At 34.8% G+C, this 13,899-nt stretch overlaps 1 protein-coding gene across 1 annotated transcript in view; it reads right to left on the reverse strand.

Annotated features, from left to right (window-relative positions):
- Positions 1 to 2,209: 2,209 nt before the first annotated feature.
- The window catches only part of EAF2 (ELL associated factor 2), a 50,991-nt gene continuing 39,301 nt past the window's right edge, over positions 2,210 to 13,899 (reverse strand). The window contains exon 6 of the mRNA XM_045812665.2: positions 2,210 to 4,798. Within this exon, the coding sequence (XP_045668621.1) occupies positions 4,752 to 4,798 (47 nt within the window). The 3' untranslated portion in view covers positions 2,210 to 4,751. The remainder of the gene's footprint in view (positions 4,799 to 13,899) is intronic.

Below are 13,899 nucleotides of genomic sequence, written 5' to 3' on the forward strand. Positions count from 1 at the left end.
GTAATTATAACAGAGTGGAATCAACACAATAGTAAGGCAACAAATGGAACAAAACGGACTTCAGAAGACATACACATGTATGTATGCAAAACGGACTTCAGAAGACATACACATGTATGTATGTATGTCATCATTAATGACATCATTAATGACAAAATTGACACTGCAGTACAGTGGGGGAAATGATGGTGTTTTCAATAAATAAATACCATCTGGATATCCACATGGGAAAAAAATAATTTTAGCCCTTAACACCATATGTAAAAAACAATTCTATATAGATTATGGATCTGTTTTTAAAAAAATAAAGCTTTTAGAGGAAAACATCTTTGTGTTCTCTGTGAAGTATGCCAAGATTTTTCAAATAAGACATAAAATATGGTTACCATAAAAGAAAAACAATTGATATTTTGGACTATCTTGGATATTGACTATTTGGATTATAAAATTATTATAAATTTATAATATAAAATTAAGAACTTTCATTCACCAAAATACACGTTAAGAGTGAAAAGACAACTCACAGAGTGGGAGAAAATATTCATATTACATATATCTGTCAAACTGTTTGTGTCCAGATTATATAAACAACTCCAAAAAATCAGTAACAAAAGGATGCATATCCAGGTTGTTTAGTTTCCTATTATAAATGAAACTGTCATAATAACCTTGTATATAAGTCAAATATATCTGAAGGATAAATATCTAGAAGTGAGATTGCTAAGGTAAAAGTATGTTTTTATAATTTTTAGAACTGCCTATTCATTTCCTTTGCTCATTTTCTTAGTGAGTTGTTTCTTCCCTTCTTGTAGGTTTATAAAATCTATATTATTGATATTAATGCTGTCATTGTCTTCATTGCAAATATTTTTCTCTATTGACTTTGTATTTGGACTTTTAAAATTAAATATAACTTAAAATGCACAAATCTTAAGTGTAAAGCTCCATTTTCTATATTTGTGTAACACACAACCATCACCCAGATAAGATGAAAAATATATATGTATTTCTAGGATCTCAGTGCTGAAAGCCCTTCAGAAAATAATACTTACTGCTTCCCTTCTGTCTCCCAAACTGTCCTCCCCCAAGGTAATCACTTTTCTGGCTTCTATCACCAGAGATCTATTTTGTTTGTTTTGAATTTCATATAAATGGAATAATACTGTTTGTATTATTTGTGTTTGATTTTTTTGCTCAACATTACGTCTGTGAGACTCATCTATTTTGTTGTCTGTAACAAGATTTCTTTTTCCTGTTGTTCAGTAGAATTGACTATGCAAATATGACACAATTTATTTCCCCATTCTTTTGTCGATGGACATTTGGGTTGTTTCCAGTTTTAGGGTTGTTTATTGTCAACTCGGTTTAAGGTAGGAACCGTTTCCAGGAATCATCTTCTCTGGTTGGGTCTAGGCCAGAAAAACTTGAATGAGATTTAGAAGTGGCAGTGAAGCAGTGTGTACTACTTGGAGCAAAGACTGTACACCTTGAACCACTAAGGCTTTGTTGTTTGCTGATGGATCTGTGTGTGTAGGGGAGTGCGTTCAAAGTTCAGGTTGTTTTCAAGTCTTCCCAGATTTTACTTTTTATCAGGCCATTTTCACTGTCCTGTGCATAAGCATATAGCCCCAGGGTTAGCGAGGAGTGTATGAATAGCTTGTGGCATCTCTGGTCCCTGCTCTGCCTGTGCATAGCCTCAGCTAGAATGCCATCTCCCCAACAAGGATTGCAATCTTAGGCTACCAGGGCTAAGCTCTTCACTCTTCTCCACTGGCCAGAATCTAAGAGGTCACTTCCATGTAAAATGTTGAGGGACATGACTGTCACCTAACCTTCAAATTGAGTGAGTCTCTTTCATGAAGGCAGGGTAGGAGAGCTATCAACCTTTTTAGAATATATTTTTATGATATTTTTTCCATTCTTGAGTTCCTAATTTTGCCTCATCTCTTTTTTTTTATTTAATGATTTTTTATTATATTATGTTAGTCACCATACAGTACATCCCCGGTTTCCGATGTAAAGTTCGATGATTCATTAGCTGTGTATAACACCCAGTGCACCATGCAATACGTGCCCTCCTTACTACCCATCACCAGTCTATCCCATTCCCCCACCCCCTCCCCTCTGAGGACCTCAGTTTGTTTCTCATAGTCCATAGTCTCTCATGTTTCATTCCCCCTTCTGATTACCCCCCCTTTCTTTATCCCTTTCTTCCGCTACCGATCATCCTAGTTCTTATGTTCCATAGATGAGAGAAATCATATGATAATTGTCTTTCTCTGCTTGACTTCTAATTTTGCCTCATCTCTTAATAAATTGGAAATTACTAAAGTAATTATTATAGGAATGATATGTGAAGGATATAATTCCTGATTTCTGACAGGTCTAAGAATGTCTTCTTACCAAACTATGGATAACATTTAATGTATACACTATAGGTCACACTCATATCCTTGTGCAGATGCAGCTTTTCTAACTTCAGTGCATTAGTGTAGTGTTACAGAATGGTTCAAACCCATTGATTTTTGCTCCTTTGTGGCCAACTTACTTTTCCTACTTGCAAGCATATATCATCATTATTTTCATCAAACCATTCAGAACAGGTAAAGTAAAATGATATAGTGCTTATGTCAACTAACCTTATTATAGTAATCATTCCATAATATATATGTGTGTCAAATTATCACACTGTACATCTTAAATATATGCAATGTTATATGTCAATTACATTTCAATAAAGATGGGCGAAAAGGTATTTGCTCGGCATCATGTCAGGATCATCAGATGATTCTGGCAGAGAACCTCATATCTTGTAATCTTGTAATCCCTGCATTTCAGTGTCTGAAAAAATATCAAATGAGGGATACAGAGGCATGGGAGATATTATTTCATTCCTCTCTAAACCACTTATACTCATCCTTAAAGGGTAGAGAGAATGATACTCTAGGTATTCAGACCATAAAAAAGACATGTCTTTAAGAACATGTTTCATTTATGGGGGAAATATTAAGAGGGAGAAAGGATGAGCTGTTTTGACTGCAAGAGGTATAGTTTGAGAACATAATGTTATGTAGCTGGCATTATCAGCTCAGACCACCATGTGCTCATTTCTGGTACAGCAATCACTAATCAAAGAAATCTTAGCATAATAAGTTTCAGTAAAAAACATTATAATTTGTATTACTATGTTAAAATGATAAGCATGTTTTACTAGCTACTTTAAATATTTGCGTTTGTTTTAATTAAGTAATAAATGACATAGTTGTGGTTCTCAGATAACTATTAATGAATAAAATAGATATAAAAATGAAGATAAAAATAGATTAACTGAAGGTAGGCCACAGAAAGGAAGGGAGAGAGAGAGAGAAGAAAGTAAGAGAGATTAAAAACAAAATTTAAAGATTAAAAAAAACCCAAAACTACAGAAATTCCTATGGTAAAAGGCAATTATGACAAAATTTTTTTATTCAACTTCAACTGCCAAAACTTGAAAGCAACCAAAATTCTTTCGGTAGGTTAGAGAGTAAGTTTGGTACATCCAAACAATGTAATATTATTCACTGACAAATGAATGAGCTATCAAGCCATGAAAAAGACACGGAGGAAGCTTAAGTGCTTAAGTGAAAGAAGCCAGTCTGAAAAGGCAGCACACTGTATGATTCTAACTATGTGACATGCCGTAAAAGGCAAAACTAAGGAGACGGTAAAAGATCAGTGGCTGCCAGCAGTTGGGGGTGGGGGAAGGAGGAATAAATGAGTAGGCAGAGCACAGGATTTTCAGGGCAGGGAAACTATTCTGTATGATACTATAATGGTGACTACATATCATTATACATTTGTTGAAACCCAATACAAAGAGCAAACTCTAATGCAAATATGGACTTTAGGTGATGACGTGTCAATGTAAGATTCATCAGTTGTAAAAATGTACCACTCTGGTGTAGATGTTTATAGTGGATGAGGTTGTGTGTGGAGGGGAACAGGGAGAATATGAGAATTCTCTGTACTTTCTGCTCAATTTTGCTATGAACTGAAAACTGCTCTAAAAAGTGAAGTTAAAAAAAAAAAACGTAAAAAAGAAAAAAAGAACTTGCTGCTGGTCAGTGGCTCTCAACCATAATCATTTTCTCCAAACTCAAAAATACTGTAGATGTTAATACTAATTATTAATCTACTTAACACAATTAATTAAACTTATTTTTTTCTCAAAAGCAAAATTTTTAAATGACAAAAAATATTATGAGATACAACAACATTTTCATTAAAATGATTATTTGGCTTTACTTTTATCCTAAATTATAGCTTAATTTTGTCAAGAATTAAAGTACTCTCAACTGAAATTTAAGGACTACCAGATATAAAATGCTCAGAGATATAATTAAAACCATGGGCATTTATTATAAATCAATTGTTTTGACATTTCACAATTGAGAAACAGCAGTGTTTTAAAACAGAGCATTGAACTTGAACTCTACAACACCTGATTTGCCACTTGTTAACTAACAGCATGTGGGCAAGTTACCTAACCTCTGTTTTCTCATCTCTAGAACCTAATAAATGGAAAGCACATGAAAATGCTACTACTTAAAAAAGTTCAAAAATATAACATTGACTGTAAATTCTGAAACAAATTTACTTTCTTTTATCATCAAAAGTTAAGATACATTTTCTTCAGTATCAGGAATCTTTATTCTAAATATAAAATAAATTATCACATCTTACAAACTTTATATTTATAGCTGAATGTTTCTTCAATCATCACTGTCACTTCCTGATTCACTCAGCTGCAAATCATTTCCTAAAATAAAAAAATATCAAAACTGTAGTAATTAAGTATTTAATATTTTCATATTCAATATATTTATATTTGGATAACATAAATATCATGTAAAATATAACACCAAGGGTGATCCAGTTTAGCCAGCATTTTATCATTAATAATTAGACTGCTTATCTTATAATTTAGTCACATCATTAGTAATTCCAAAAATTAATACTGCTTGTAAAGAAAACATACACCATCAATCTTCAGCATAGTTTTAGTATCACCAGGCATCTTTTTTAGTCTTCTTTCACATACCAACACCGCCTTCCTTTGTTACTCCCACTGATTTAAGTCAGGTAATGAGAAAAAATGTGGTTTAGAAGATCAACCTAAACCATTTTGAAAAGTGAAAAAAATGTTATGCAATTTTGTACTTAAAATTCAGTCAAAATATTAAATAGTATATGTTAAGAGTAACTCATCATTGGTTCTGTTTGTAATTCAATGATGTGCTTACAGCAATGGAACTTACATTCCAGTGGGGGAGACAGACTATAAACGAACAAATATATAATACTATGCCAAGTAGGGATAAATACTATGAAAAATTAAGATGGGCATGAGAAGACTGGTGAGAAGTGCTATTTTAGATAGGATAGTTGATAAGGACTTCTTAAAGGGTGACATTGAACAGAGATCCAACTATAGAGAGAAAGTCATAATAATGTGGATGGAGGGCAGATACTGTCAGGCTCAGGGAACAGCAAATACAAATGCCCCAAGGCAGATGCGTGCTTGCTGCGTTCTCTGACTGCAAGAAGGCCCTGCGGCTGGAATGGAATGAATGAGGAAGATATGATAGGAAATGAGGTCAGAAAGATATCCAGATATTCAGAAGACTGGTTTCCAGGTTATGATAAAAACTTTGGATTTTGTCAGAAATGTAATGGGAATTCATCAGAAAATTTTAAGCAAGCAACTGACTTGAAATGTTTAACAGTGAATATGCTATAATATACTACAATTGTACTGCAGCTTCTCACATAAGAAATAATACAGGCTTTGACTCAGGTGGAGGTGGTGCTAAGCAGTCGGGTTTATAATATAAAGACAGAACCCTACAGGACTATCAAAAGTACTAGATATGGGGCATGAGAGAAAGAGAAAAGTGAAGAAAGACCGCCAGTGTTACTGATCTAAACAACTGGATGGTGGTATTATTTACTGAGATAAGAAATGTCAGGGGAACAAGATTGTGTGAGAAAAATCACAAGTTCAATTTTCAACATGACACATTTGAGATACATAGAAATATTCACGTAAATATGTTAACAGGCATTGGATATATAAGTCTGGAGCTCCAGGTAAAAGTGACTCTTGGAAATAAAGATTTGGGAGTCGCCAACTGCAGAGGTTTATTTGAAGATATGGGATTGGATAATATCATTTGAGTAGTAAATTCAATGGCTAAAAACATTCTCATATTTTTACGCTACTCCAAAATCAACAAAAATCTGGCATAATTTGAAGCTAATACCCAATTTAAGAGGAGTAGTTTCTAGGCCATAAATAAGTTGTTGTAAGAGAGCTCAGTCTACTGCATGAACTCCAGAACTATCACATTATTTGATAAAGAAATCTACTAAAGCTTCTTTTGTGTATCTGATTCCCATGACCATTTTATACTTTTCAAGGATTAAGTTTCCATTTATTACACAACTATTCTATGGCATAAGAATGTTCAACTTGATATGATACCCATAATGAGTTTCTTAGGTTAAATCCATATGTCCCAAGTTCCACTTTTGTTAATAGACTTCATGTTGTACAGGTTATATGCACAGTATTACCATGCTGATGAAATGTTCAGTTGATTTTGAAGGTATCAGATTAGCCTGTGAACGTGACATGCTGGTTAAGGAAATACATTTCCAATCAAAATGGTAATTGTGACTTGGAAAAAAGAGTTTACCCATAGCAAATGTACTCAGACTCCTAAGCCAATGATTCTCAATGAGAAAAATACTGTTCCCTCAGAGAGGTTACAGAAATTTATGTGAAGTGTTGCTTGTCCAGATGATTTACAGATTGCTAGCGTCATTTAGTGGGAGGGGAATTTAGGAATGGTAAATGTCTTACAATTCAGGGACCAGTCTTTCACAATAAAGAACTCTACTACATTCTGCAAAGCTTTTGAAAATCCAGTGGTATATTCATGTACTTGGAAGACCTGTTTGTAACTGTAAGGCTGGAACATAATTTCAGTTTTATGAACTAAAGTATTCTTTTACACAGACTTAAAATTCACTGAAATTTACGAGGATGGAACTATCATGTAAACTGAAAGAAGACTTTACTTTGTTTTTTTCCAGAACTTTACAAAGATTTTCTTTACTTGTTTTGGAAAACATATTAGTGACATCAATACTTTTCCAATCCCTATTTCAACAAATTAAATAAAAAGAAAAATTGTTGACATTATGAGTGGTATGTTGTCTTGTTTTTCTTAATTCTAAATTGATTTATTAAAGATTTCAAGCTATACTACAAAGCTGTAGTAATCAAAACAGTATGGTACTGGCACAAAAATAGAGATATATAGGCATATAGATCAATGGAACAGAACAGATGGCCCAGAAATAAACCCTGGTCAATTAATCTATAAAAAAGGAGGCAAGAATGTATAATAGATAGTGCTGGAAAGATTGGACAAATATATGCAAGAGAATGAAATTGGACCACTGTCTAACATCATATACAAAAATAAACTCAAAATGGATTAAGGGCTAAATGTGAGACCTAAAACCATACAAATCCTAGAAGAGAGCATAGGCAGTAATTTTTTTTGACATCAACCACTGCAACATTTTTCTAGATATGTCTCCTAGGACAAGGGAAACAAAAGCAAAAATAAACTATTGGGACTACATCACAATAAAAAGCTTTTGCACAGTGAAGTACCCATTAACAAAACAAAAAGAAAACCTACTGAATGGGGGAAGATACTTGCAAATGATATATTCAGTAATGGGTAAATATCTAAAATATATAAAGAATTTATATGACTCATTACCCAAAACCAAACAATCAGATTAAAAGATGGGTAGAACCAGTAAAGGCAGGAACTGCTTACACCAAACACTGCTTCCCTGTACTTGGCAAGTGCATATTTCCTGAGGCAGGACTGATGCTGGACCAGCACAGTGGACTCTCCCCCAGAAGACCAGCACAGGCAGCACCCTGCATGCACCAAGTCTACTCATTATACAGTGCTTCAAAGCATCATCTTCAGTTCCAATGGGAATAGGACCAGGCTGTATTTTTTTTTTCTTCTTCTCTCTCCCCCACCCCTTTGGAATCAGGCTTATAGTTTTTTGTCTGTTAATTTGTTTTTCATTTCCTTTTCTCTTTTTCTGGATTAGGCTTCTTTTTTCACTTTTCTTGTTCTTTCTTTTTTCCCCCCTTTCTTTTTCTTTGGAATCAGCCTTATAGTTTCTTGATTGTTTGTTTGGGTTTTTGTTGTTGTTATTGTTTCTTTTACTTTTCTCTCTCTCTCTTTTTTTTTTTTTTTTTTGATCAGGATTTCTTTTTATTTTTTTTCCTATTTCTTTTTTTCCAGGCTTATTTTAACAAATGAAGCATATCCAGTTAAAGGTCCAAACAATACCCACTGTGGGCAAGGAGGAACCCTGCAGAGGGCTGACCTGTGGGAAAGAGCAGCCAAAACGCAAAAGCAGAGTGCACACAGCATGCACTAGAAACACTTCCTGAAATGCCAGGCCTTGGACAGTGTATGACTCTTTTTAAATATAGCATTACTCTCAGGTGCAGGAAAACATAACAAACTTTTATAACATGCAAAAGACAGAAACTTAGCCAAAATGAAAAGATGGAGGAATTCTCCCCAAAAGAAAGGTCAGGAAGAAATCACAGCCAGGGACTTGCTCAAAGCACATATAAACAATATGTCTGAACAAGAATTTAAGTCAACAGCTATAAGATTGACTGGATTTGAAAAAAGCAGAGAAGACACCAAAGAGACCCTTGCTGCACAGATAAAAGGACCTAAGACTCGTCGGGCTGAAATTAAAAATGCTATAACTGAGATACAAAACAGGCTGGATATAATCACAATGAGGATGAAAGAAATAGGAATGAATAGGTGATATAGAAGATAAAATTAAGGAAGTAACAAACCTGAAAAAAAGAGGAAAACAAAACTATTAGATTACAAAGACTTAGGGAGCTCAGTGATTCCGTAAAGTGAAAAAAATATCTGTATCATAGGAGTCCTGGAAAAAGAAGAGTGGGAAAAAGGGGCAGAAAGTTTATTTGAACAAATTATAGCTGAGAACTTAACCAATCTGGGAGAAGGAAAAAGGCATTCTAATCCAAGAGACACAAGAACTTGCTTCAAAAATCAACAAAAACAGGTCAACACCGTGACATATCATAGTGAAACTTGCAAAATACAAAGATAAAGAGAGAATTCTGAAAGCAGATCAGGAGAAAAAGTCCTTAGCCTACAAAGGTAAACACATAAGATTAGCCGCAGACCTGTCCAGGCCACAAGGACTGGCATGATATATTCAATGTGCTAAATGGGAACAATATGCAGCTGGGAATACTTTATCCAGCAAGGCTGTCATTCAGAATAGAAGGAGAGATAAAGAGTTTCCAAGACAAGCAAAAACTAAAGGAGTTTGTGAACACTAAATCAGCTCTGCAAGAAATATGAAGGGGGACACTTTGAGCAGGAAAGTGAGACCAAAAGCAACAAAGACTAGAAAGGAACAGAGACAATCTATGGGAATAGCAACTTTATGGGTAATACAATGGCATTAAACTCATCTTTCAATAGTTACTCTGAATGTAAATGGACTAAATGCTCCAATTAAAAGACACAGAGAAGCAGAATGGACTAAAAAAAAAAAAAAAAAAAAAAAAGACCCATAGATAATGCTGCTCACAAGAGACTCATTTTAGACCCAAAGACACCTCCAGATTGAAAGTGAGGGGATGGAGAACCATTCATCATGCTAATGGACAGCAAAAGAAAGCTGGAGTAGCCATACTTATATCAGACAAACTAGATTTTAAGCCAAAGATTGTAATAAGAGATGAAGGAGGGCACCATATCATAATAAAGGGGTCTATCCATCAAGAAGATTTAATGATTGTAAATACTTATGTCCCTAACTTGGGAGCAGCCAAAAATATAAACCAATTAATAACAAACCTAAGGAAACTCATTGATAATAACACAAAATAGTAGGGGACTTTAACATCCCACTCACAGCAATGGACAGATCATGTAAGCTGAAGATAACAAGGAGACAAGGGCTTTGAATGACAAACTGGATCAGATGGATTTAACAGTTATATTCAGAGCATTTCATCCTGAAGCAGCGAATACATATTCTTTTTGAGTACACATGGAACATTCTCCAGAATAGATCACATAGTGGGTCACAAAACAGGCCTCAAACAGTACAAAAAGATTGAGATCATACTATGCAAATTTTCAGACCACAATGCTATGAAACTTGAAGTCAATCAAAAGAAAAAATGTGGAAAGACCACAAATACATGGAGGTTAAAAACACCCTACTAAAGAATGAAGAGATGAAATTTAAAAAGAATTAATGGGATAGACTGGTGATGGGTAGTAAGGAAGGCACGTATTGCATGGTGTACTGGGTGTTATACGCAACTAATGTGTCATCGAACTTTACATCAGAAACCAGGGATGTACTGTATGGTGACTAACATAATATAATTAAAAAACATTAAAAAAAAGAATTTAAAAAATACATGGAAGCAAATGAAAATGAAAACAGTACAAAATCTTTGGGATGCAGGAAAGGTAATCCTAAGAGGGAAGTACATAGCAATATAGGCCTTTCTCAAGAAGCGAGAAAAGTCTCAAATACACAACCTAATCTTATACCTAAAGGAGTTGGAAAAAGAACAGCAAATGAAGCCTAAATCCAGTGGGAGAAGGGACATAATAAAGATCAGAGCAGAAATAAATGATATAGAAACCAAAAATACAGTGAACTAGGAGCTGGTTCTTTGAAAGAATTAACAAAATTGATATCCCTCTTAGCCAGACTTATCAAAAGAAAAGAGAAAGGATCCAAATAAATAAAATCATGAATGGAAGAGGAGAGATCACAACCAATACCAAAGAAATACAGACAACTATTAAGAGAATATTATGAGCAATTGTATGCCAATTTGAATTAGGCAATCAGGAAGAAATGGATAAATTCCTAGAAACATATAAACTACCGAAACTGAAGCAGGAAGAAATAGAAAATTTGAACAGAACTATAACCAGCTAAGAAATTGAATCAGTAATCAAAATCTCCCAACGAACAAGAGTCCCGGGCCAGATGGCTTCCCAGGGGAATTCCATCAAATATTTAAATAATTAATACTATTCTTATTAAACTATTCTAAAAATAGAAATGGAAGGAAAACTTCCAGACTCATTCTATGAGGCCAGCATTACCTTGATTCCAAAACCAGACAAAGACCCCACTACAAAGGAGAATTATAGACCAATATCCCTGATAAACATGGATGCAAAAATTCTCAACAACTAGCTAATCAAATCCAACAGCACATTAAAAGAACTATTCACCATGATCAAGTGGGATTTATTCCTGGTCTGCAGGGGTAGTTCAATATCTGCAAATCAATCATCATAATACACCACATTAATAAAAGAAAGGATAAAAACCATATGATCCTCTCAATAGATGGAGAAAAAGCATTTGACAAAGTATGTCACCCTCTCTTGATAAAAACCCTGAAGAAAGTAGGGATAGAAGGAACATACCTTAACATCATAAAGGCCATATATGAAAGACCTACGGCTAAAATCATGCTCAATGGGGAAAAACTGAGAGCTTTTCCCCTAAGGTCAGGAAAAAGACAGGGATGGCCACTCTCACCACTGTTGTTCAACATAGTCCTAGAAGTCCTAGCCTCAGCAGTCAGACAACAAAAAGAAATAAAAGGCATCCAAATCAGCAAGGAAGAAGTCAAACTTTCACTTTTCACAGACAATATGATACTCTATATAGAAAACCCAAAAGACTCCACCAAAAAAATGCTGGAACTGATACAGGAATTCAGCAAAGTTACAGGATATAAAATCAACACACGGAAGTCTGTTGCATTTCTATACACCAATAATTAAGCAGCAGAAAGAGAAATCAAGGAATCAATCCTATTTACAATTGCGCCAAAAACCATAAGATACTTAGGAATAAACCTAATCAAAGAGGTAAAATATCTGTACTCTGGAAACTACAGAACAGTTACAAAAGAAATTGAGGAAGACACAAAGAAATGGAAAAACATTCCACGCTCATGGATTGGAAGAACAAATATTGTTAAAATGTCTATACTTCCAAAGCAATCTACACATTCAATGCAATCCCTATCAAAACAACATTAGCATTTTTCACAGAGCTAGAACAGACAATTCTAAAATTTGTGTGGAACCAGAAAAGACCCTGAATAGCTAAAGTAATGTTGAAAAAGAAGAGCTTGTTTCCCTCTCTCCTTTTTTTCTTTTCCCCCTTCCCATATGTTTATCTGTTTTCTTTCTTAAATTCCACATATGAGTGAGATCACACGGTATTTGTCTTTAAACAAGCCATAAGTGACTCTTAATGACAGAAAACAAACAGGGTTGATGGAGGGAGGTGGGCAGGGCATGGGCTAGATGGGTGATGGGTATTAAAGAGGGCACTTGTGATGAGCACTGAGCATTGCATGTAATTGATGAATCACTGAATTCTACTCCTGAAACCAATATTGCACTATATGTTAACTGACAAAATTTAAATTGAAAACAAGGTAGAAAAAGAAGAGCAAAGTGGGAGACATCACAATTCTGGACTTGAAGCCGTATTACAAAGCTGTAATCATCAAAACAGTATGGTACTGGCACAAGATCAATGGAACACAGTAGTGAACCCAGAAATGGACCCACAACTATCTGGTCAACTAATCTTTGACAAAGCAGGAAAGAATGTCCAAAGGAAAAAAAAGACATTCTTCTTAAATGGTGCTGGGAAAATTGGACAGCCACATGTAGAAGAATGAAACTGGGCCACTTTCTTACACCATACACAAAAATAAATTCTAAAGGGATGAAACACCTAAATGTGAGACAGGAATCCATCAAAATCCTAGAGAAGAACACAGGCAGCAACCTCTTTGACCTCAGCTGCAGCAACTTCTTACTAGACACATGTCCAGAAGCAAGGGAAGCAAAAGCAAAAATGAACTACTGGGACTTCATCCAGCTAAAAGCTTCTGCACAGCAAAGGAAAACCAAAAGGCAGTCTATGAAATGGAAGAAGATACATGCAAATGATATACTGGATAAAAGCTAGTATCCAAAATCTATAAAGAACTTATAAAACTCAACACCTAAAAAATAAAAAAATCCAGTTAAGAAATGGGCAGAAGACATGAACAGACATTTCTCCAAAGAAGACACATAAATGGCTAAAAGACACATGAAAAAATGCTCAACACTCATCATCAGGGACATACAAATCAAAACCACAATAAGATACCACCTCACACCAGTCAGAATGGCTAAAATTAACAACTCAGGAAACAACAGATGTTGGCAAGGATATGGTGAAAGGGGAACCCTCTTACATTGTTGGTGGGAATGCAAACTGATGTAGCCACTCTGGAAAACAGTATGGAGGTTCCTCAGAAAGTCAAAAAAAGAACTACCCTATGACCCAGCAATTGCACTACTAGGTATTTACCCAAAGGATACAAAAATAGTGATTTGAAGGGGCACATGCACCTCAATGTTTACAGCAGAACTATCCACAATAGCCAAAACATGGAAAGAGCCCAAATGTCCATCAACTGATGAGTGGATAAAGATGTGGTATATATACACAATGGAATATTATTCAGCCACCAAAAAGAATGAAATCTTGCCATTTGCAATGAGTTGGATGGAGCTGGAGTGTATTATGCTTTGCCAAATAAGCCAGTCAGAGAAAGACATGATTTCATTCACATGTGGAATTTAAGAAACAAAACAGATGAACATAGGGGAAAAGAAGGAAAAATAAAGTAAGATA

This window comes from Ursus americanus, chromosome 4 (genome assembly GCF_024610735.1).
Source record: "Ursus americanus isolate L20-20 chromosome 4, mUrsAme1.1.p, whole genome shotgun sequence".
In the NCBI taxonomy this organism is placed as follows: Eukaryota; Metazoa; Chordata; class Mammalia; order Carnivora; family Ursidae; genus Ursus; species Ursus americanus.